This window comes from Magnolia sinica, chromosome 2 (genome assembly GCF_029962835.1).
Source record: "Magnolia sinica isolate HGM2019 chromosome 2, MsV1, whole genome shotgun sequence".
NCBI lineage: Eukaryota > Viridiplantae > Streptophyta > Magnoliopsida > Magnoliales > Magnoliaceae > Magnolia > Magnolia sinica.
Window position 1 is genome coordinate 30444965 of NC_080574.1, and position 25730 is coordinate 30470694.

General features: G+C 40.2%; 1 protein-coding gene, 1 long non-coding RNA gene and 1 pseudogene across 3 annotated transcripts in view; all 3 read right to left on the reverse strand.

Annotated features, from left to right (window-relative positions):
• The window catches only part of LOC131236861 (uncharacterized), a 129859-nt pseudogene extending 118619 nt beyond the window's left edge, over positions 1-11240 (reverse strand).
• The window catches only part of LOC131236862 (uncharacterized), a 48013-nt gene extending 33836 nt beyond the window's left edge, over positions 1-14177 (reverse strand). Inside the window, exons 1-4 of one of the 2 annotated variants that reach the window (XM_058234358.1) lie at positions 13689-14177; positions 12454-12573; positions 12198-12296; positions 3679-3830 (exon numbers count right to left, since the gene is read on the reverse strand). In XM_058234358.1, the coding sequence (XP_058090341.1) occupies positions 3771-3830; positions 12198-12296; positions 12454-12573; positions 13689-13814 (405 nt within the window). In that variant the 5' untranslated portion in view covers positions 13815-14177 and the 3' untranslated portion in view covers positions 3679-3770. Of the gene's footprint in view, positions 1-3678; positions 3831-12197; positions 12297-12453; positions 12574-13688 lie in introns of those variants that run through there. The other variant, XM_058234357.1, reaches the window with a different exon arrangement.
• A 9984-nt stretch (positions 14178-24161) lies between these two features.
• On the reverse strand, positions 24162-24559 carry LOC131236866 (uncharacterized). The gene is made up of 2 exons (XR_009166927.1): positions 24509-24559; positions 24162-24428 (listed from the first exon to the last, which is right to left on the reverse strand). It is a non-coding gene; the product is annotated as an uncharacterized LOC131236866 (long non-coding RNA).
• Positions 24560-25730: the final 1171 nt, after the last annotated feature.

Consider the following 25730-nt stretch of genomic DNA (forward strand, 5'->3'; position numbering starts at 1 on the left):
GACCCGGAACTGAGTTCGGGTCGGGACGGGCCATTTTCTTCGACCTGAAACTGAGTTCGGGTCGAGCTCAGATAGGTCCCAGTTCGGCCCGACTCGGCCCGAAACCCGACTCGACTCATCCCGACTCGCCCTTTAGGGTATATATACCTTGTTTTAAGGAAAAAGAAAAAGAAAAAGCTTCTGAAACCCTTCTCTCTCAAGGTATGTCTGTTTTCTTTCTTTCCTTTCTGTAATTTCAGATTCAGAAATTTTATTTTTCTTCATTTTCTTTTCACGGCCTAGATCTAGATAAATGTTGTTACATCAATAGATCTACTATTTTATGGGGATTTTAGGTATTTTTATCTTTTATTTACGGTGTAGATCTTACTGTGGATGAGATTTCCGTTATCTGTTTCTGATTTTCATGTTATGTGGTGGCGTTATTGAATATGATCTTGAACCTACAATCGGGATTTCAGCTGTTATATGTAGTCTTTTGAGTTGTTTATTTATTTATTGTGAATTTTGTTGTTTTTCTTATGTTATTGTTGTGGATCTTTAATCTACGACAATGTTTTATTTTATTGTATTTGATCTTGAATCTATGATCGGACTTACAGCGAAGTTTGTGGTTTTTTTCATGTTATTGTATTGAATCTTGTATCTACGATCGAATTTCGAGCAGTTTTTGTTGAGGTTAGATCTGTGTAGAGATATGCGATCTGCTGATCCTGACTTTACGATTTGATTTTTAGTTATTTTTGTGGTTCGAGCGGACCTACTATTTTAAGGGGTTTTGGCTATTTCTTTTTGCTACTTCTGAATCAGATCTAGCCATGGATGACATCTCAAGCTGTTTTTTCTGATTTTCAAACTGATTGGTGATGGCGTTGGATTCGATCTTGGACGTACAATCCCATTTTCAGCTTTAAATTGTGGACGTTTTAAAGAGGGATTTAATTTTTTTTCTTACTCTTATGTTATTGTTGTAGGTTTTCAGCTATTTTTGGTTTTGTAGGTTTTCCCGACTTAGCGACTCATCCCGAACTCGGCCTTCGAACTCGAAAGTTCGAAATCGACTGAACTCGCCCAATTCGGCCGGGTCGGGTTCGGGCTAGACATGTTGGCCGATGGCCGGGATGGGCGGGTTTGGTTGGTGACCCGGCCGGGCCGAGTTGAGCCCGATTCGACTCGGATCGACTCGTGTACACCCCTAGGTGCGACGGGATAGGACGGGGTTCAGTTGACAAAGTGACGGGGTTCAGAAGACAAAGTGACGAGGTTGCGGTACAAAGTGACGGGGTTCATTGGACAAAGTGACGAGGTTACAGAAGTGACGGGGAGCAGTAGACAAAGTGATGAGGTTGTAGCACAAAGTGACGAGGTACAGTAGACAAAGTGAGGATATTGCGTACAAAGTGACGAGGTACAGTGTAGACAAAGTAATGATGTTGCAGACAAAGTGGCGGAGTTCAGAGACAAAGTAATGGGGTTGCGACAAAGTGACAGGGTTCAGAGACAAAGCGATGGGGTTGCGAGAACAAAGTGACGGGGTTCACTAGACAAAGTAACGGGTTCATTTAACCTAAGTGATAGGGTTCGGTAGATAAAGTGACGGGGTTCACTAGACAAAGTGACGGGGTTGCAATACTAAGTAATAGGGTTCAGTAGATAAAGTGACGGGGTTGCAATACAAAGTGACGGGGTTCGAGACAAAGTGACGAAGTTTGGATTGGATTCAGTCGTAATAAATGGTGGGCGTGACTCTCTCCACTGTTTTCTGTGGTGTGGTCCACTCGAGTTTTAGATCCGATTCATTCTTTGGCTCATGCCCTAAAATGATCTCTCCAAATGGATGGACAGTGTGAATACAAAACATACATCATAGTGAGACCTATATAAATGGGTGACATCACTTCCCCACCATGATGTGGTACTGAATCCCACATGGAAATGAAAGCGGATTGCCTACTCCCCCCACCACCAGCCCGGTAGTGGTGGTGGTCGGTACTCTGTGGGCCCCACCATGATGTATGTGTTTCATCCATTCTGTTAATCTATTTTTACATATAATTTTAAGGATTGACCCCAAAAATGAGAGGGATATAAATCTCATATGGACCACACCACAAGAAAACATTGGTGATTGGATATCCATCATTAAAGTCCTCCTAAGGCCCACCATACTGTTTATTTCACATCCAATCTGTTGGTTTGGTCACAAAGACCCAGATGAAGGGAAAAGCTTCATCCAAAACTTTTATAGCCCCCAAAAAGTTTTTAATGGTCAACATTCATTCAACACTATTTCATGTAATGTGGTCCAGTTGAGATTGGGTTATACCTCATTATTGGTCTCAGATCATAAAATGATCTAGAAAAATAAATGGACGGCATGGATGAAACACATACATCATGATGGGCCCACATAGTACCGAGTGGCAGGGGAGTAGCCAGTCCATTTCCAATGGAAACCGTGGATGCGGATTCACCGGGGAAAGCCTTTTGCATGAAGTTCCAGTACTGGGATGTATGGTGGGGTCCACCATGATGTTTATAAGAATTCCAATCAATTCATCCATTTTTAGATCTTATTTTAAGACAAGTAACTAAAAATTAGGATAATAAAAATCTCAATTGGGTCATACAAGATGAAACTGTGGAGAAAGAAATCCCTATAGTTGAAGCCTTTCTAGGCGTCTTGATGTCTATATGCCATCCAGACTGTTTATAAGGTCATTTTTACTAAGATGAAGTAAAAACACCAAAATATTATACCGATGCAAAACTTTTGTGGCCATATAAATATTTCAACGGTGGACACTAAATCCCTATTGTTTCCTTTCGTGTGGCCCGTTTGAGTTTTGTATACACCTTAGTTTTGGTATTATGTCTTAAAATGATATCTAAAAATGGATGAACAGGTTAGATTTATCACAAACATCACAGAGGGCCCATCCAGAATCCTTGCGGAGGATCTTATTGCACAAGGCTTTGGCCAGAAATCCGCATGTCTAACGTGAAATCGGATTGCGTACGAGTCTTATCGTACTGAGTAAACTTTGTTGGGCCCACCGTGAATTCTTATAGTTTATCCACGCCGTCCATCTATTTTTTCAAATCATTTTAGGGATTGAGCCCAAAACTGAAGTATATCAAAAGCTCAAGTAGACCATGCCAAAGGAAACAGTGGGAGTATTGATTTTCACCATTGAAATGTTTCTAAGCCCCCAATGATGTTTATTTCTCATCCAAACTGTTCATAAGATCACAAAGACACGGATGAATGGAAAAAACAAATATCATCTTGATATAAAACTTCCGTGGGCCCCAACAACTTTTTAACGGTAGAATTCAATTCACACTGTTTCAGGTGGTGTGGTCCACTTGATCTTTGGATATGATTAATTTTTGTAGTAAAACCCTAAAATTAGATGATAAAAGAGATGGATGGAGTTGATACAATGCACGAATGATGACGGTGGGCTCCACAGACTTTACTCGTTACGCTGACCCCGCTGAGTTACTAAGCACGCAAACCGCTTCCGTTTAACGTCCGTTATACTTCTTATTAAATGTATATTTTTAATATATTTAAAAAATCTGATGACATGGCACTTATACTGACGTTGACCAATGAAAACGCTGGAGGCAGGAAGTTCTAAAACGCACTCAAAAAACGGATGGACGGGAGATGCAACGGGATCAAAAATATGCTGCCGACAGAATGTTCCACTGCAGATATGATGAATATAGACGAGAAAGGTGTGTATATAGAGTGAGAGATGCTAGTCTGGCTTGTGGCCCCGTCCTGTGTTACTTTTCGGAAGGGAGATCACAGTCATCATCTGCAGTTGGCAAAGAGTTTCGTTACAATTTTTTTTTTTTTTTTCCCATGCCAAAAGGAATGTTTAACCGTTTGAACTAATCTAGCAAAAAAGAAAAAAGAAAAAAGCGATAGGGTGCCGAATTAGTAGGAATTATATGATGATTGCCTTACCCTATCATATGTATAGTACTGCATGATTCTATGTAGAAGTGGGGCCTAACATTTGGTGTTGGGCACCACCATGGATGAGCCATGCCCACAAAAGCTCCTCTATGGGGCAATCCTGACACTTCAACCAGTGGCCTGCCACTACATGGTTAAGGATACATTTGGTTGCATAAAAAAATATCATGAAATTTCATGATTGATCAGTCTAATTTGGTGCAACCAAACATGCCATAAGGAAAAGTTAATAATGCTGCCAAGGGTTCAGATTCAATAGAGAAGTGCCAGAGATTGGAACGCTAGCATAATCTGGAGGTTGAAATGGGGAATGGTGCATCCCCAGTGGGTCTCATCAAACCAACCCTCTGGACTATCACCAAATTGTGGGCCCCATTTGTAAGAACCCACGCCCAAAGATACCAAATCCTTTGGCCAAGGATTACACAGTTCAACCGGAACACAATGACTTGCATTTGCATGAAAAGTCAGCAAGAGATCAATATATATAGAGATTGAATGAAAACGAGGATCTGCACATTGCAACAGGCCTAGCCAGAGCTTTGGTAGACCCATACACACCACTTCAAACGAACTTATAGAAGCAGTCACATGTGATGAACTTGTGTGGGACATCTGATCTGGCTCCAAATGTAGGTGGGGCCACATGTTCAAGAAAACAATCGATGGATTAAAAAATGCGACAAATGGTTCAGATTAAACATACACATGTCACACACCTAATGGGAGGACCAGCCTGTTTGGGCCAGGTCGTCTACAAAGGGGGCCCACCTGATGCATGGATGACAGGTTGGCATGTTCAATCGCATGTAGAGGTGTCTGTGGCGAGGTGTACTTGAGCTTAGTGAAGCTCTATCCAACAGATAAAAGAAAGATGGATAGACGAGATGCTGAGAATGCAATCAGTAGACTTCAAGGTATTCACCAGACAAAGACAATCTGTATGTTCATCACCTCTACCAGAAACTAATGATAGGACAACTCTGTAAACATGAAAGAAGGCAACAAATGTCTAGAAATGGAGAGGGTTTATGGAATTACTTGATCCAACACAAGCATTGGGCTTCAGTTCTCTGCAGATGTTGTGTTAACATATCATGGATTGAAAAGACTTGTACCACCCACATTAATAGAAGTCAATACAGCTAAACTTGTTATCACCGCAAACCAAACAGTTCAGAGTCAGTAGGGGGAAGAAAAATAGAACTAATCAAGTACCTAACGGAACAGGTTGGCTAAAGACATCGATTTTGACAAATTCAGAGTCAGAAGTAGGGGGGAGAAAAAAACAATACCTCCAGAACTATCTGAACTGCCCTCAGAATCCAGAGGTGTGAACTTATCACTGCGGCCATGTGAAATCGGTACCATTGATCAAGGATATGTGGCCTCTTCTGATAGTTTTTGGGTTTCCGAAATAGTGTAAAAAGAAGTGCTTCGAATCATTGCTATTTGACTCAAACCTGTTCTGAAAAAGTCAAGGTATTTCACATTGTTTGTTGACACAGACAAAGGGAAAACCCCTGAAATGATTTTAATATTGGACCTTGAACATATAATAGTACCGAATCGAATCTTTTTAGAAAGAAGATCATTTGTCTCATGGTAGCCTGCTCCGGTCCCCTTACAAAACTTTTTTGATTGGGTTAGCCATACACTTCACATGTTTCTAGCGATTCACATGGCATCATCAAATGATACAAATCGAGCAGAGCTTAGATTGGGGAATCTTTTTAAAATGTTATAATCATATAAAAAAACATGGGATCAAATATGTTATTTTGTTAAGCCCATCAAGATGAATATTTGAGATAATTATTAAGCTAAACCAATCATCAAGTGAGCTATAAAAGTGGGCCCACGAATTCAAAATATCTATAATATGGAGTAATAACTCAATTTAAGCATTGAGAATAAACTTAAAAATATTAATAGAAAATCTACTAACTAAATTACATTACCAATATCTTCTTTAACTATAGAAATTACATTTAAAACTTTTCACTTCAGAATCATCCTCTCCAACCATTCATTCCTTTGAATAGGACTTATTCTAAAATGTACATCAATTACCCATATTAAACTGAAGAAATGCTATCCATGGTCAGCCCTACTGTGGCCTATTCATCTGACTCATCCCATAGTCTTCCTGCTGTTTTAGTTTTGAATGAAACATATTCATCCATTGTTTCCTGCATGCATTCAAACTTTTCAATAATAGTTGATGCAATAGAGGCATTCTTCTTCTTCTTTAATGGCCTTGGAGCAGAGTTTCTCACATCCCTTTGACTGCTTCCTTCGCCATATTGATATTGACCTTGTGTTCCGTCGGAATATACATCATCGGGTGGTGCAAATGGTGTATATGATCCAGAGGGGTATGAGGACAATGGGATGTCATCCATGTAATGAGATGAATGGAGGACTTCTTCCTCAAGATCGGATGTAGTTCGTGCTGCGTTCCCGGTAGCAGAATCGTCCCCACATATAATATCAAACTGAGCTAGCAGTGGGAATGGTTTGTTTCTGATATGAATAGCTTCAGGTTTTGCCTATAAAACAAATGAAATTTAGTTAGTTTTCACTGTATATGAATGACTTCAAGTTTTGAATGAACTTCACCTTGATGAATTCATCCCAAACGTCTGGTTCAGCGGTAACACATTTTCTTTCTTCATCCCAACCGAAGCCACTTTTGCTAAGTGCAAGCTTTGCCAAGTTATATTTCTTTTTAAGCGTTCGTAACCGATTCCTGCACTTTTCTCCATCCACTTGCACAGAAAATGTCTCCATCACAATTTTTGCTACTTTATTCATACTAGCTTCTCGAAAAGCGTTGTCAGATTTTTTTCCCAGCGATACTTCCTCAACTAAGGCGTTTGCCATACATTCATCCATGTATGATGTCCAATTAATTTGTGCCTTTCGGCCACTACTGCTTGCCTTTGCATTTCGTGACATACCTTAAAACATTGTACATTTAAACATTACAAACATGTAAAGCCACATAAGATATAGAAATATAATATAAATTACAAATAGATGTAGAAATATTATAAATTGCAATAATCTTTCTATTAGCATCCACATTATATATATATATATATATAACTAATTGATGTTTTGTTCTGACTTGTATGATTCCCACATAGCCGACGCAAGTCCAAGTCGAAATTCCCTCCATCTTTATTTTTCCCTCCTAGCAGCCGCAGATTCATTTCGGAAGTCGCATTCATTTTCCTCTTCACTACTCTCATTACCTTCATCTTCATGCATCTCACTTTCATCTTCACCATCACCGATATCATTGTTATTTTCAAAATCAAGCTCTTGATCACGTTTTTCATTGATAATATGATTATGTAGGATACAACATGCAGCGACTATATTGACTTATGTATTTAAAGGATAGCCTGAAGTAATCTTCAATATGGAAAATCGTGCCTTCAATACTCCAAAAGCGCGTTCTATAGCATTCTGCAATGAGGAATGACGAAGATTAAACAACTCTTCCTTTGTCCTAGGTTGACAACATTGCCTAAATTCTTTTATCCATGTCCGCGCACCCGTCTGCATTGTATCACTTTGAACTATTGATCAAAGTTCCTATGAACTGTTTAAAAATGCAGAATTATGTTTTACAAAGAAAAAAGAGAACAAATGTTAACCAGTACCCATTGCCATCTAATATATGGTTGAACAGTCACCAAACAGTTGGGACTTTTCTTCATTTTCCATCATTCAGGTCAATGCTAATCTCCATTCCACACCATTCAAGAACAAGCACATCCCAAGCAATAACAATCTTCCACAATGACTGGTATGATGATCAATTAGGACTTACGGGTACCTAAAAAAAAAAAAAAAAAAGGACTTGGGGGACCAAACAAGGTGACTCCCTGTTGAGTGTCGATTGGCAAAAACAATGGGGCCAGCCTGTAGCATGGTGGAGACCCCTCATGACAATTTCCACTTTAGGGGGCCCCGAAATGTACGGTGTGGATCCCATCATTCCTACGACAGGAACAGGGAGACAGACTAAATTGATAGTCTGGCAACAGCTTAACCAATCCCCAGATGAATTGGTGGTTCTCCATAGGCAAAAACAGTGGAACCCAGCCATGAATTGAATGGAGCAGGTCCAATCATTAAAGCAACCCCAGCTGAGCTGGTAGTCCACGATCTATCCCCACAGCCATCGAAAATCAGAACAGATGAGATTTAGGGCCTGTTTATCACTGCAATGGAAAAGAGGAAAAGAGGCTGAAACAAACAAGTTAAGTGCAAATGCAATGGGAAGAAAATAAGAAATGCCCATGAAAAGGAACTGTAGTTTCTCCAACATCCAGAAACCAAATGCATTGATGTACGGAAAATAACAAATCCCCATCAGCAAAAAACCATGATTTATACAAAGAATCGTTAATCAATGATGGCCCAAATTAACAGAGTTTCCACATGTCAACAGTTCACATGAGTGCAGCACAGTTATCAGTGATGGACAATGGACACAAAAGTCACTCCTAACAATCCAAGCCATCCAATTTTTGGACTTCTTCCAGTTTGCATATTGACTGACTGCAGGATCTATTTTCATTTTACCTTGTCCATTCACAGGCCAGTTACCACAAGGCTAACATCATCCGTGGGGTATGACCTTGCTGGATGGTCAGTTCAGACATGAAGAGTTTGCATTTCAAGCAAGGTTCCCAAATCAACAAGCAATATGTCAATTAATGTATATTTTGGATGCATCCCAAGTAAAAAAATTAATCCAACATCAATGCTGATCTGGATAGACATTGAAACATGTTTTTTTAAGGGCACTTCAAAAGGCCATCCAAAAAAAAAAAAAAAAAAATGAAAGTCAAATTGGTGACCCAAAATCAACATCCTGGATGAAGATTTAGAGGAGTCCATCCCACCTGCCACTTGGAACACCTAAACAGGCCCTAAATTTGTACGCAAATGCATTTACTGCGTACAAATACAAATACTGCAGTTGTTAGACCAAAACAAAAACAAAAAGAAAAAAAGAAAAAGAAAAAGATAAGAAAAGAAAAAAAGAAAAAGAAAAGAAAAGGCTCCAAAATTAAGAAATAGCCTGTTAGTACCATTAATGAAATTATGAAACAAATTATGAAATTCCCAGTATGTAACAATCGACTATGAAACCAAATTAGGACTGGTTTCATGAGATGTAAGCAAAAATATTCAAGATGCACCATTAATGTTTAGGACCACTTTCAATGCAATCCTAAATTAGGACTGGTTTATCCAATCCGTCCATCTATTTCTTCGTCTAAAATTAAGTATTAAAATGGATGGACAGTGTGGATCAAATACATATATCATGGTGGATCCACAAAGTTTACGCATTACTCAGCACATGATTCCTTCCCGCATAATACTCAGCTATGCACCATTTGGCAAGAGTTCTTTTGAGAACTTTTTGAGAACTCATAATACGTGATTTGAGTCCAAAATCCGAATGGTCCACGTTATGCAGAACCCCATGAAACCCCCGTTAGCCAACTTATACTTTGATCTAAAATATTGATGGGCCATGAAAAAAGAAAACATTTTCCTACCTTGATTTGCATCTCTCTTTTCTATGGCCCACCAGAGTTTTAAATCAGGGTGCAAATTGGTCCCTAAATGTTTTCATGGGATGCTGCATCACATGGTCCGTTTGGATTAGAGGCCCATAACAGGTGTGAAAAAATGCGCATGTGCGCAGGTGTGCCAGCGTGCCTTATATATTAACGTCAAACCACTCCCGTTTTCAAAGGAGAAAAAACAGGGTGGATGAAACCCTACCGTTTCGAGAGGAGAAAAGACGGAAGGCATTACGCAGCGAGAGATTGCAGAGACGGATAGAGATTGCAGAGAGAGAGGGGGAGAGAGATTGCAGAGAGGGAGAGAGAGAGAGCTTGGGATAGAGAGACGAAACCTGCAATCCCCTTTTTATAGAAGCTTATCAATGGTGGTTGTTGGCGTGGTAAATGGCAGTTGTTGGAGCGGTAATAATGAAGCTTTGCTGCAGTAATAGTGTTGTAGGATGTGGATTGGTTGAATTGCTGCAAGGCTTGCTGGAGTTCCTTCGATGGCTGCTGCTTCCTCTTCATTGGATGGAGCTTCATGGCTATAATGGTGGTTGGTGGGTTGGTGCGTTTCTCCCTCTTCCCCTCTTTTAAAAAATATGATCATTGAGCCTGTAAGTGACTTACAGGGAAGTGACTTCCCACCCCCATCCTCCTGCACTTTTTGGTAGATTTGCCTGTAAGTGACTTACAGGTTGTAAGTTACTTACAGGTGATTTTTCTCCCCCAAACACCACTTGTACATTGTTTGTTGACACAGACAAAGGGAAAACCCCTGAAATGATTTTAATATTGGACCTTGAACATATAATAGTACCGAATCGAATCTTTTTAGAAAGAAGATCATTTGTCTCATGGTAGCCTGCTCCAGTCCCCTTATGAAACTTTTTTGATTGGGTTCGATGACACTATACCTTGGAATTCCTCACTTACAAGCAAAGTTGCTGGTAGATCCATAAAAGATTCTCTGTTTCTTCAGAGAGATCCCTTTCATTTTGCTCATATGTGCCATTTGCTTTATTAGAGTCTGAACTCTCATCATCAGATAAATCGATATCCAACGCTTCTGCCTGTGTCCCATCATCTTCTTCATCCTCAACATATGCTTTTTATGTGAGATGGAGTAATATTTCCCCCGAAGGCCTCTTCCTAAACAGTCCCCACCCCCCTTGCAAGTTAATGATGCTGTCTGGTACTGTATCTTGAAGAGACGCCAGCTCAACCTTAAAGAATAAGAACTATGAATAGGAGATAAAAAATCACATTCATAAAAGTAAATTAAATTCTCCAAACATCAAACACATCATGAGTAAAGTAGATATGAATGTGCTAGGGATCCTTATACAGATTCTGTTAGTGCAATTGCTATTAAATAATTATGCTCCAGTTGATGAGATCATAATATTCATCCATCTATGGTAGCTGCTGAAACCTCAGCGTCAAGCATTATGAGGCACCAAACAATTTCACAGTAAAAAAGGGATTTATACGGGAAAATTCTGCAGGAATTCCGATCCCACCACATAATGCCTCCATTAATGGAAATTCATGGGCAGTGCTTTTTGACTGGAGCAATTACCAAAATGCTCTGATTTATTTATTTATTTTTCTTTAGAAAGTGGTGAAGACAAGAATTGTGGTGCCCACGTCCGACAGATGCACCCATCATGATAATCAAACGAACTAAAAATCTGGCAGCTCCAATCATAAGTTGGGCCACACCTTTATAAAAAAATATACACCACCCAAAAGCATCCAAATTCACACATAGCCTATCTGATTATTTGATCAGACAGAATTTTGGTTGGTTTGAGCAGTTGGACAGATTCGATATCATGCACATATCACATAGGCCACACCTTAGAAAACAATATATACCACCAAAATCATCCAAATTCACATGTAGTCTATCTGATTATTCGAAGGGGCAGACATATCATGCTGGCCCCACAATTCTCGACTTTACTACTTAAAAGAAAATATATAAAAAGGGCATTTCCATAATTGCTCCCCTAAAAAAGCATGTCCTAAAGGCATTACTTGGTAATTTCCTATGTCCCAATGAATTTTGTGGTTTAAAAAAAATAAAAACCCTTAAAAATCTCAGTTCTAAACTCTTTCCAGGAAAGATACGCACAGAGGGATCTACAAACAACAGGGATTCCCCTCTTTATCTTTTGTTAGATATTCCGGTTGTGAACCATGATCAGGATTTAGGATCCTGAAAATCATTACCCAATTCAATGTACCTTGAAAGCATTTAATCATCTACCCAAGGGTGTCAACACAATTCTAGGACACAAATATCTTAATTTTGAGGTAATGCTATCCGCATTTCTGACTGATTGGCATTTTAATACTCTATTTGCTTGCGTGCATGTATGTCATTTTTTTTTTTCTGTATTCATGTGGGATTCAGGATGCTAATGTCTTCTACACCTGCCCCATGGAGTATCTAGAAAATATCAATGAGAATAAAGATAATTTCACACTTCTTACAGAACTACTACTCATTGCCTAAAACAGAAACCATGCTTCATGATAACTACACTTTGTCTGCTGTCTGGTGTACATAGATTGAGTATGATTTGGATAATTACCTCCCCAGTGCCTATAGTGAAATCAGTGAAACCAAAGGAGTCCTTCACTTGGATGGATAATCGCTGTTTCCTAGGATTTGCCACAAGCAAATGAAAATCCTGACCCAAGAGAAATACATAATGTCATCAATATAAAGTTTAGCACTTGAGATAATATCCACTTAGGTTTTCTTCTGGACATCGATATGTTCTGGAAGAGTAAGAAGAGAGAAGGGGGAAAAAAGAAGAAGCAAGGACTTGGATGAAAAAGCTTCACCTGATTCCATGTTGGGTCTCCTGGTGGTCCAATGATAGTAGTCCGACCATTCATTTTACTGCGAATTGCTTGATCGCCCAGCATTAGAACAATGGATGGTTTCGTCTTCCCTGATAACTCCTGCATAAATAAACACAGTGAACCAATGCTCATAAAGTATGAAAGAAAATAATTCTGTTAATGAACTCACATACATGGATATGAATATCAATATCATGTCGGCCGATACGGCCGTATCGCATCCGTATCAGCATGACATGATACACGATACGGGGTCGTATCGGCCTGTATCAGCTGATACGCTCAGAAAAGCCCAATTTTGAATTATTATTTTTCAAAATTTCACACGTCTCATTTTCTCTTTTTCATTAAACCATGGAAGAAACTTAAAAACTCATTTTAAGCTAGATCTAAACCTATTTTGGGATCAAAACAAATTATTTGAATGGAACTTGACAAATCGAAGTGAAGTGGACCATTATGGGAAAAGTCAAAAAGAAGAGTAAACTTTCACTTTCTTTTTGATATTTTCATCTTCTTTTTGTTGTATTTCATTGTAGTGGGCCCTAATTCATCAAATCATGCTTGATTTGTGTCCGATTAGGGCCCATTTAATTGACCTTCAACAAGTCAAACCAACAGACGACATTCTTATCAAATAATGGCCTGATACACCATTAAATGTGTGTCCAAAATACAAAAGAAGAAGAAGAAGAAAAGATTGATTCTTGATTATCTTATTATTCTCTTCTTCTTTTTCTTGATATTTTCCTTAATTCCTTGGTTTAAAAAATTACTGATACGGCCTTGATACCAATACGGATGCTGTATTGTATCATTTTTCCGCCAGGCTGATATGCCGACTGGTACTGACATTCAGAATCATGCTCGCATAGACTATTTCAAATGTGGTATTCCATCTAAGAACATAAAAAGGGACCTCTACACATTGAAATTGTCATAAGACCTTTGAACAAGCAACTCATGGTTTGCGAGGAACATGAAGCTACAAACCAAAATCAGTTTAACAGGGTTGTTCACCAAGATACTTGAAAGCTAGAACTAAGAACTGTAACTGACAAGGGTGCTTACACCACTCTTTCTCATCAAAGAAAGACACATATAACAATAGAAGATGGTGGGAAGCCCTTGCAAGACAAATAGCAAACACACTAACCAGGAACCAAAAAAATGTCTTCAAACCAAAATATAACACATGGAGAAAGAATAGATACCAAGAAAGACATAAGCAAAAGCTTCTGAGTATCTACGAGAGTCACTGATAGTTCTCCAGCAAAGTCTTTAGTCCCTTCCTGAATTGCACCAGTTTTAAAATAATCTGAAGCAGGACCAACTGACATTCCCTTCTACAAATCAAGGATGATCTTCTTCCAACGAACAAAGAGTCGAGGCAGATCCTTTGTGAGTAATTTTGTTAGGAACCTAAAAAATGCAAACAAATACTTGAAGTAGAGAGTGAGCATCTAATATGATCTCAAAATGTCCAAACTGAAAAGACAACATTCTTCATTATTCAGAATCGGGCCCTCAACAAAATCATAGCTCATAGAAATAAATAACTCAGTCATACTTCCAACAGAACAGGTCCATGACTCCATAAAGCTACTAATTGTATTTTCTTTTCCTAGGACCACATGTAGCAAAATACTTAACAATAATGGGAAATATGAGTGGTAGGAAATGATCACCAGATTTTAGAAGCCTACGCTAATCCAATCACATTCTCCCTTTATTTGTCTTAGCTTTCATTTAAGAATTGGTCAAGCCCAAATGATGCAAGACAATTAACCACTTGCTCTAAAAGCTCGAACTATTAAAGTATGGCGAATTAATCCCTTTATCTCATAGCACAGGGCTCACATCTCATGGGTTAGGACCTTGACTGAACCCCCCTCGTGGGCCCCAAATCACATGGGTACCGCCTCACATGGGTCGCCCACCCCGAGTGTGTCCCTACATCTCACAGGCTACCCCACTCGAGCCCGGTGTGAAATGCGCATTAATCACCCCCAGTGAGGAGTCTCAAACACGAGACCTCCCCGTGGGCCTCGCCCACCCTGAGTGTGCCCCTACATCCCATAGGCGACCCCACTCGAGCCCGATGTGAAAATGCCCCTGCATTAATCACCCCTGGTGAGGAGTTTCAAACATGAGACCTCCTACTCGATACCAATTTGATGCAAGACAATTAACCTCTTACTCTAAAAGCTCGAAACTGTTAGAGCATGATGAATTAATCCCTTTATCTCATAGCCTAGGCCCCACATCTCATGGATTAGGACCTTGCCCGGACTCCCCTCATGGGTACCATTGCACACAAGCCACCCACCCGAGTGTGTCCCCGCATCCCACAGGCTACCCACTCGAGACCGGTGTAAAATGCACATTAATCACTCCCGATGAAGAGTCTCGAGCACAAGACCTCCTCGTGGGCCCCACCCACCCCAAGAAAATCAGGGACGATCTTCTTCCAACAAACAAGAGTCGAGGCAGATCATCTGTGAGTAATTCTGTTAGGAACCTAAAAAATGCAAACGTATACTTGAAGTAGAGAGTGAGCATCTAATATGATCTCGAAATGTCCAAAATGAAAAGACAACATTCTTCATTATTCAGAATCAGGCCCTCAACAAAATCATAGCTCATAGAAATAAATAACACAGTCATGCTTCCAACAGAACAGGTCTATGACTCCACAAAGCTCCTAATTGTATTTTCTTTTCCTCAGACCACATGTAGGAACATACTTGACATTATTGGGAAACATGAGTGGTTGGACTTGGAAATGATCTCCAGATTTTAGAAGCCTACGCTAAACAGTAGTGCAATAAATGTCACAGCTTGCATTCTTTTTCTCGAATCATGTCACAGCTCACATTTGCTTTTAATATATTTTTACCTGCTGATCCACTTTTCTCACAGACAACTAAGAGCCAATGGGACCTTCCTGCTTTGGATTCATCAAACAAGATATTTTTAATCGGGTCAATTTGGGACAGTTGGGTCTGATAAAAATAATAAAATTGAAGGAGAAGTCAATTGGAAATGAACAGATCCAAAAATATTTATGGAAGACAGGAAGGTACACATCCTAATGGATCTATCATGTGAATGATTGTGGAGGTGAATGTCCATCATTTGCTCATCCACTACTCAGTAGCCTTCTCAGTTTGGTGCTTCATCCTAACTTTGTATTGGCAGTATCTGGAAGGATCTAGAATCTATTGGTTCATTGTACAATGTGTGCTATTGTTGAACCTTCCCTATTAGCAGTTGCATCCTTCAGAAGCTCCAATGACAAAAAGAAAGAAACAGGAGGAACTTTCAGGATAAACCATGTGGTTTTGGTATGGGTTCAAGGCAAAGCAATAAAGCATGTAATTTGTTGGATTTGAAGTCAAAATGCTTTTAACAGTATCAAGGGTGAAGACATGGTAAGGATAAGAGGGTGGAATGAGATAGCTGTAGTCATGTCCATATTCCTAGAGCATTAGAGCGTTGGGGATGGGAGAGAGGGTTGGGGAGGTTAGTTCAAGGCATTAAACCGTCTTTCTAAGTTTGGGCCATTTAGTGGTGGACCCTAGCATCATTCGTTGGAGGGGGCAGAGGTTGTACTGTTGTAGTCTCCCTTGGAGATGTGTGTGGATTCTATCAACGTTAAACTAGATTCATGCAGCCATTTGGTGGTTGTGCTGCATCATCAACACTGGGTCATATGTTTGAACAATGAATGCATGAATACCCTGAATATTGATTGAATGAATGTCAAATTTTTAGTTAAGGATTTGTGTGTGGATTCTATCAAGGTGAAACCAGATCCATGCAGCCATTTGCTGGTTGTGCTGCATCATCTGCACTGGGTCATATGTTTGAACAATGAATGCATGAATACTCTGAATATTGATTGAATGAAATGTCATATTTTTAGTTAAGGATTCTAGCCTAGGAGAGAGGTTCTTCGAGAATGCAGTGTTGTGATGCCTCTAGATCCTTTTCATGTTACTCAGGCTTGGTGGCTTGCTTCCACTATTTATCACTTACCCTTTTGCTTCATTTTATTTTCTGCTGAAAGTGAAGAAGTTATCAAACTTGTCTCACAATCCAGCAGTGTTTAATCATCAGATGGTACAGATATTCTTCTAGTTAATTCCTTCAATTGTGCTGCATCAGAAGGCCTAATATTTTCATCAAAATTTCCCCAGCCCTTCTATTTTGGATGGGGATCCTTCAATTGTCACTGGGTGGGCTTCCAAAAAGCATCTAAGCCTGGAAGTTTTCTTTTGTTTTATGAAATTTGTGAATTGCTTCTAGTATAAACATTTCGTTTGTCCATGTCAGTAGAGGAGCTACTGATGTTGTAGGTGGTGGGTAATCTTGCTAGGGAGGGTTAGCATTCTGTATTTTTATTTCTTGCTCCATTTCGCATCTCTTAATAATACTTGCAAAAAAAAAAAATCACAGTTATCTGGTATTGGAAAAAATGTTATCATATGAATATACATACATGGAAAAAAAATATATAATATGTAATATAAATACATTGAAATTATACAACAGAAAAAAATAAGAAGAAATGTATTTAAGGTTTTGTCCTGATAGTGATGTTGATGTGTTTTGAGGCGCCAGTATATATTTAGAAAATGAGATGTCCTTCTAAGTGGATTGCCACAGAACATAAATAAGTAGAATGAAACCTTTCATTTCAAAAGCACGAGTCCTCCAAGTTTCTCCCAAATCCCAAACAAGTAGCATTTGCATTCTAGGGAAGGTGGGAAACACGAGAACAAAAATGGTGAAACTAGCATATAAGTGGGTAAAACATAAGTGATGAAAGAAGAACAAACTTACATTGACAAAACAGGAATCATGGGTAGAATATGGCCCATTGCATGCAGCAAACAAAACAATTTATATCGGTAAAGTTTCTGTGATAGCTTAACACGTATCTTTATAACAAGGCTCAAAAAGTAGAAAGACCTTTTTAAGTGTTTAAATTTGAGCACGGATGAGCCACATATAGATGCATTGTAGAGAAGTCATGAATGTCTTTTAGCATCAGATGTGCAGTACTTTTCAGGTACAAGGATTACTAATGAGGCAGCATGCAGAGGGAGCCAATGTGTGGTGAATCTAGCAAAAATTGAATAATGTTCACCCATGCATGTACACATGACGAGACAATCTGAGAAACCAATGTTAAGAACCTAAGTAGTATGCCAAAAGTCCTAGGACTGATGGAGCGCGCCAAGCTATGCTCTTTAAACCATTGGGATCGTAACGTTCCACCACGCTCCACAGCCGAAATCCGTGGCAGCCCACTCTATGGCAGCATTCACTCTAGCCTCTTTTCCAGGTAGCCCATGCCCTTGGGATCGTAACATTTTGGTTATCTATGTAGCCGTCTCCACTCATGCCAGTTGTACTCTAGTTGTCTAGGTAGCCCTCTCCATGTTGCGGTGGCTTTCACTTTGGTCCAACTTGCCCTTTCACGGGTTGCTTCTTCCATAACTTGAACACAAGACGTAGTGTTGGCTTACATACCAATTATTGAAAACGCAACCAATATGCCAAAAGAACAAGGACTGATGGAACACATCAAGTTAGGCTACTAAACCCTTGGGATCGTAACAACTAATTATGATCAGTCATGGGGAGGTGACTTCAGTGGATAACCTTCGGAAAATAATGGTTTGTTTTGAGGCAATATCAGGTCTAAAAATTAATGTTGCTAAATTGAAAATGTTGGGTATTCATGTTAGTGGGAATGATTTGGGTCAGTTGGCAAGCATTTTTTAGTGTGAAGTGGGTTCTTTCCCTCCATGTACATGGGCCTCCCTCTTTGCATCGGGAAGCTAGCAATACACTTATGGTATAACGTGATCGAAAGGATTGAAAGAAGGCTAGCAAGATAGAAATGTAGGTATTTGTCCTTACCCCCCTCGTGGGCCCCAAATCACATGGGTACCGCCTCACACAGGCCGCCCACCTTGAGTGTGTCCCTGCATCCCACAAGCTACCCCGCTCGAGCCCGGTGTGAAATGCACATTAATCACCCCTGGTGAGGAGTCTCGAACACGAGACATCCCCCGTGGGCCCCGCCCACCCTGAGTGTGCCCCTACATCCCACAGGCGGGGTCTTTCCCCTCCACATACTTGGGCCTCCCTCTTCGCATTGGGAAGCTAGCAATACACTTATGGTATAACGTGATCGAAAGGATTGAAAGAAGGCTAGCAAGATAGAAATGTAGGTATTTGTCCTTTGGTGGTCGTTTAACTCTCATTAAGGTGGCTTTTTCTAATATACGGGTTTACTTTATGTCTCTCTTTAAGTGCCCCAAGTCGGTGTTGGATATACTAGAGAAGCTAAGAATATAATTTTCTGGAAAGGTGCCAAGAAAAATAGGAAATTTCATCTTCTTAAATGGGAAGAGGCTTGCAAGCCATTGGAGGTGGGGGGAGCTGGTCTTAGAAGGTTGGGTGATATGAATCTTGCCCTCCTTGGTAAGTGGATTCGGAGATTCGATTATGAACTTGGAAGATTGTGGAGGGAGTTCATAGCCGATAAGTTTGGTATACAGGGGGGAGAGTGGTTCTGATGAAGACATCACTTCACATACACCTTTGTGTACGTATCATAGGAAGAGGCGGGCTGCACCGATTTCCTTGTGGCTAGGCGACTACCCGTGATCGTGTTGAAGACCACATGTACATGTGTGAGCAATCTGGAAGACCCCACGCTGGGAAGATGCACATGGGTTGCTATATGGAGTGATCTAGACTGTTGGAATGGAGGGACGTGATGATGGGGCCGTTGGATCGCATAGATCACATGATCGGGCCATTGATCGTGGATTGATCACATCAGTTTTTTAGATTTTATCATCTTTTAGGATTTAGTTTTGATTATTTTATGTTTAGACACCTTTATGAGTGATTTAGTAGATCTATTTAGACTAGGGCCATTTTATTAAAATTTCATAAGACGGTCTTGTTTGTAATTAGTGAAACTTGGTGAAGCTATAAAAAGAGGGTGGGCGTGTGACTCTCTCCCTCATTAGGTTTTGTGATTTAAAGGGTTTTGTGAAGTAAAAGAAAAGAGGCTTTTGCTCGTCTTCTTTTTCTTCTTCCATCTTCATGAGATTTGAAGATAATTCAATGTGATTTAGAAGGTATGAGGCTAATCTTCATCAACGGAGGTGCAAGGTCTCCATCTATCCCCACAACATCACCCTTTCATTATCCATTAATGTATTTTCTTCAAATTTCTTCAATTCTCCCATCACAAATCTTCATCTTCTTCTAAACCTTACATTCACATACCCATCAACAATCCAAACTCTAAAAGACCTAAAACCACCCAACCTAGCCACACATGTGACCGTACGGCCACACCTTGACCCTTTTGGTTTCCCATCACCCTTAAATCAAACCCTCTTATCTTTTCCCCAAAATCCCTAACGTCCCTTCATCCAAACCTTAATTCTCATCTTCCAATACCCAAATCCATCAATCCCTTTAACCAATTCACCCAATTTATTCCTAGATTTCTCAATCTCTTTAACCCTAATTTCACCCTATGGTGTATTAGCTCTTCTACTAAAAAAAAAAGAAGCTTTTACCCTATGTTAATTGGATGTCCCTACATCTATTAGACCATAGTTTCTTTTATTTAATGATCTTGTACTATGATGTTAGTAACCTAGGCTAGGATTATGCATGATGTTCTTATAGTTTACTTGGTATCAGTGATGATAATGGAAAGTTTTATGTTCTTTTGTTAATTAACTTAATTTTGTTGCTTGATCTCATATAATATTTGGTTCATGCATTGGTCCTGCATTAGGTTCGTGAAGACACCCTCTCTTTATAGAGCTCTAAGTATTTGGGAGGCAGTTGCAACAACAGAACATCTGGTTCCTAGAGAAATAGTGTTTACGCTCTACAATGGTAGTCGCAATTAGTTTTGGGTTGATATTAGGTGCGGGAGTACAACGCTCCAGGATTTATTCCCTAGAATTGCTTGTCTTGCTCCAGATTGTTTTATATTGATGGCAGATTGCTTTTCCGTTAGTGACTGACAAGTACTTTGGAATCCTCCTTGCCGAAGAAATTTGACGGATGAAGAAATTCTTGAACTTACCGAGTTGTTGAATCATCTCAAAGATATCGACCCATCATATAATGAGAGAGATTTGTTGTTATGGTCAGCGCATAGTTCCAGTAAATTCTCTATCCGATTGCTACATGGGTTGATTTCTTTGTCACCTCGCTCTTCTTCTACGTGTCATCCTTATCAGTAGTGGTTCTATGGAGCCCCTTCCAGATTGGCGACTTTTGTTTGGCTTATAAGCCAGAAGAAGGTTCTTACCATTGATAACCTTCAGAGGAGATTGCTAGTGCTTCCCAACATTTGATTGATGTGTATGAACGATGCAGAATCCATCGATCACCTCTTCCTTCATTGTTCATTCGTAAGGAAAGTGTGGGATCATTTTTTGGGAGAGCTCCATACTGCTTGGGCTACGCTAAGGCCCATAGAAGATTCTTGGTGGGCTTGGCATGGGAGTGGAGTGGGTAAGGCCGGAAAAACCATGTGGAGGCTGACTTTAATGGCGGTGCTCTGGGTTATTTGGGGTGTTAGAAACAAGTGTTGTTTTCACAACGAAAGGGTTGATGTAAAGGAGACCATTAGGAAAGCTAAGTGGTTTATTTCGAGTTGTGAGGCTTGTGCTAATTGGTTTATTTTAAGTTGAGAGGCTTTTGCTAAGTGGTTTATTTCGAGTTGGGAGGCTTGTGTCAAAGCCACCCAGGCTATTTTTTGTTTGTGGCTAGTCTCATTTGGGCGTCTTCTATTCAAGTTGTCCCGTTGCGGTTTATAGGGAGTTTGAGTACTATGGTTTTCGGCCAAAAATAGTAAGTGTCCTATTTGGCTTCACCAAACCGTTCTCCTAATTATTCTAAGCTCTTTTCACGTTGGGCACAACTCCTAAAGCCCAACGGATGAAGGGTTATAATAAAACTAAAACTTACTATTTATAGTAAAAACAAAATTAAAACCGGGAAACGACCGTCGATCCAGGGATTTTTTTACAATTTCGGGCTGTGCAACCCGGTGTAGCAGGGTTGGTTGGCTAAAGTAGCTCGTTCAACCCCAAAATCAAGATTCTTGGTGGGCTTGGCATGGGAGTGGAGTGGGTAAGGCCGGAAAAACCATGTGGAGGCTGACTTTAATGGCGGTGCTCTGGGTTATTTGGGGTGTTAGAAACAAGTGTTGTTTTCACAACGAAAGGGTTGATGTAAAGGAGACCATTAGGAAAGCTAAGTGGTTTATTTCGAGTTGTGAGGCTTGTGCTAATTGGTTTATTTTAAGTTGAGAGGCTTTTGCTAAGTGGTTTATTTCGAGTTGGGAGGCTTGTGTCAAAGCCTCTTAGGCTATTTTTTCTGTGGCTAGTCTCATTTGGGCGTCTTCTATTCAAGGTGTACTGTTGCGGTAACAGTGGGCATAACGGTGACCACGTGATGCATATATTACATCCACCAACCAGTCCATCAGATGACTCAGCTCAATAGCACAACAAGCCCAAACCAGAGAATGGTGAACAAGGTTGGGTGGGACACCCACCCTTGATTGTCACTGGGGCCCACTTGAGTTGCAAAACAACCTTATTTTTTCCCGAACCTTCATCTAGGCCGAATGAAGGTCCTCACCGCCTCGTTTTCACGTGCACAACACGGTGCCCCCGTGCAAATAAAGGGAGGGCATCCACCCTAGCTTTTTCCCTACGTTGAGGACCGCTTGGGTTTTGGATCAGCCTAGTTTTGGGTCATTGTGGATATTTTAGGATGACACATCCGATGGATGGGTTGGATTCTGTGCGCATCAAGTGGCCACACATCTGCCCGGTACCACTGGGCGCAACTTCATCATATCCAGGGATCCACCAACCTCAATGGGACCCTATGCTCCCTGTTGGTCCAGCGAGGCATGTCAGAGCGGGCCCACAAGGCATTTAATGCCACTTCCTCTGTCAGGCATTTAACATTGTTTGCAATTTCCAAAGAAAAGACTCTCCCTCTCATCTCAAATCTATCCCGACCACACATCAATGGCTATTAATTGATCGGATTAAGGTTCTCTTCTCTGGTGAAGTTTATTTTTTTGTATCATGCAATTTATATGCTTAGATTGGGGATTAGGATTTTATTTATGCTCAAGGGATTGGAATTAGGGTCATGAAATTCGATTTTGAGGTTTTTATTTTTTCACTTCACATATTCAAGGGTTTGAAATTAGGGCCATGAAATTCGCTTTGGGTTTTTTCCTCTTGCTTTATATGCTCAAAAGGATTGAAATTAGCACAATAAAATTCGATTTTATGTGCTCCCACCATTCCTTTGCCTTCCAGGAAAGGGGAAGAAGCCGCAACAGTGCTGCAGATCAGCTCTTTTGGTTTGCAGGTGACATCATTTCAGCTTTGCAACAAGTAACAGCCGTTATCCTCTTTGAGGTCAATACTTTTAGGTTCATGGTGCAGAGTGAGCGTTTCTGCTAGCAGTTTTCAAGTGTTCTCTGCTACAGTTGCTGAATTTTTTGGTGGGTGGAGATTGACGAGCATGGATGTCTAGGAGTTGATTGCAGCAACTGTGCCACGAAGGATCTTATTGAAGATTTTTCTTCTATCACCTGTCGTTGTTGCATTTCTTGAAGATTGCTACTAGACCAGTAGTCACAGCTTTTTTTACGGGATTTTGTTGAGTCTGTGATGGGATACTGATCTGAAGCTAAATGAATAAAAATTCTTTCTGGGTGGCAGCCAGGTGTGGTAGTTGTAAATGCAAGTTTGGTTGTGCTGATTGAGCTAGCTCTACTAACTAGTTTGGGTGCTTCATGACAGTTGATGGGATTAAAAAATCAAGCCCTCTTTGGGGTTCACCTGCTGGTTATCTGAACTTTGTTATTGTTGGGGATCTCGACATGCAGCAGCAGCAGATTTTGCTGTTTTCATTGAGTGGTATCTATGGATGAGCAACTGAAAGTTGCACAGATGTATGATGTTAGTCAGCTTTGTGGTGGGTGGGCACCTTTTGTCTTCCAACCTCAACATTTGGATGTACATTCCTCTTTTTCATGAATAAAATTTCAAATGGTTCAAATAATCGTACTTACAAAATTTTATTTGTTGTGTTTCTATCACAAAAGTTGGGACTCAATGTATAAACAGTTTAGATTTGCAGGCTCCACAGTCCAATCAGATAGGATTTTGGGCAATAAACTCTAATTGGCCAGCAGGTGGGGAATGGATTTTGAGGCATCCGTTTCCCAGCACCTGGAAGCTGCTTGGGACATCTTCCCATTCTGTCTCTTTTGTGTGGTGGGCTAGAAATTCATATTTCTGACCATCAGCTAGTTTGGCTCATCACTCTAAAAACAATCCAGCCCAACTAGCAGTGCCAATCACATAATATTTTCTTAGCTTCCTGGAAAACAAAGGAATGGCGGGAGCATATAAAATCGAATTTCATGGCTCCTCGGGATTATACAATGAAGAAAAAAAAAAGACCCAAATCGAATTTCATTGCCCTAATTCCCAACCCTTGAACATATAAAGTGAAAAAAAAAAAAACCCAAAAAATCGAATTTCATGGCCCTAATTTCAAACCCTTGATCGTAAAAAGTGAAAAAAATATTTTTAAGAAAAAAACCCAAAATCGAATTCCATGCCCCTAATTCCAATCCCTTGAGCATGTAAAATAAATAAATAAATAAACAACCCGTAATCGGATTTCATGGCCCTAATTCTAATCCCTTGAGCATAAATAAAACCCTAATCCCCTATCCAAGCGTATAAATTCACCAGAGAAGAAAACCCTAATTCGACCCATTAAAGGCCGCTGAGGTGTGTTCGGAGCTCCGTCACGATACGGCTGATGAGCCGCTAGGTCGCAGTAGAACGCTGCTATGACACGGTTGGTTACCGTTGTAAGAAGAGATAAATGACTCAATCAATTAAATATATATTATTGAAATGCTCACCTGCGCACCAATTATCCAGGTAAGTCCTGAGAACCCCATGAAAATCCCTGATCCAACTGTTCCAAAATGATTGATATATCGGCCGATATATTAAACGAAAGGGAATTTCATGGGACTCATGCACTTGATTTTTATATATACAGGCCTGTATTCGGGATCCATTCCAACTAATAGATGTGTAATTCTACATTAGTACGAGGTATAAAAAAGAATCAAGCATAAATGTGATTCAAGTGGGCCACGCTAACAGAAATAGTTGGGAAAGAGATGCCCATCCTTGATTTTTACAAGGCCCACTGTGATGTTATATGAAATTCACTTTAATCATTAAATGACACAAAAAAATTTAGGCCTCAGACTCAAAAATCAGGCCCATCCGTGATTCATATGGACCACTCGAAGCGAAACAGTTTAGAGGGTGACCATTACCCTATACACTATTTCCAATTGTGTGGTCCACCCAAATCATGGATGTATCTGAGTTTTGGGATCAGGGCCTAACAGGGGATGATACACTAAGCAGGGTCGATTTATCGTAAACATCACAGAGGGCCCACCAAAGCCACCTGACTCATTTCCAAGCGGCAACCTCGCCCCCTGTTCTGTACTCTAACGACAGTTACGTAGGATTGATAAGATGGCTTCTTGAAGACCATTTTGAAAAAGGTATCATAATCTAAATTCTATATAACTATGTGCTTTCCTGTAAAATTCTCTTCTAACCATAGAATTCATTTAACACCAAAATAGACAGAAGACAGTGACTAAAATGTCCAAAGAAATGGATCCGAGCAAGGGTAACTGCATTGCAATTTGACTGGTTTTGAGAGGTCTGTAACGTAGCCGCTTGACCTCCTCCTCATGTGAAGACTGGTTCATGCCAAACTCGTTCATATAACGGTATCACTACGGTAGCCCTGATAGGGGTGGATAAAGAAGTAGTAGTAACTAATTAGGCTGATGAACCCTACCAAGATCCAAACCAACAAATTCCAGACCAGTGATAGGATGGTCGAAACCCGATAAGCAAGTAGAACATGGAGAACCGTCAAGAGAGTCCAAATGGGAATCTTCAGTCTCTCCCTCTCCAATCCCCCTGGCAATCGATTATAAGCGTGTATGAAAAAAATCAACAAGATGACGATTACGCAGTTAGGGAGAATAGGAGCGACTTCCGTTATGTCGCCATGGGCACGGATCACAGCAACTACAGCGTTTAAGG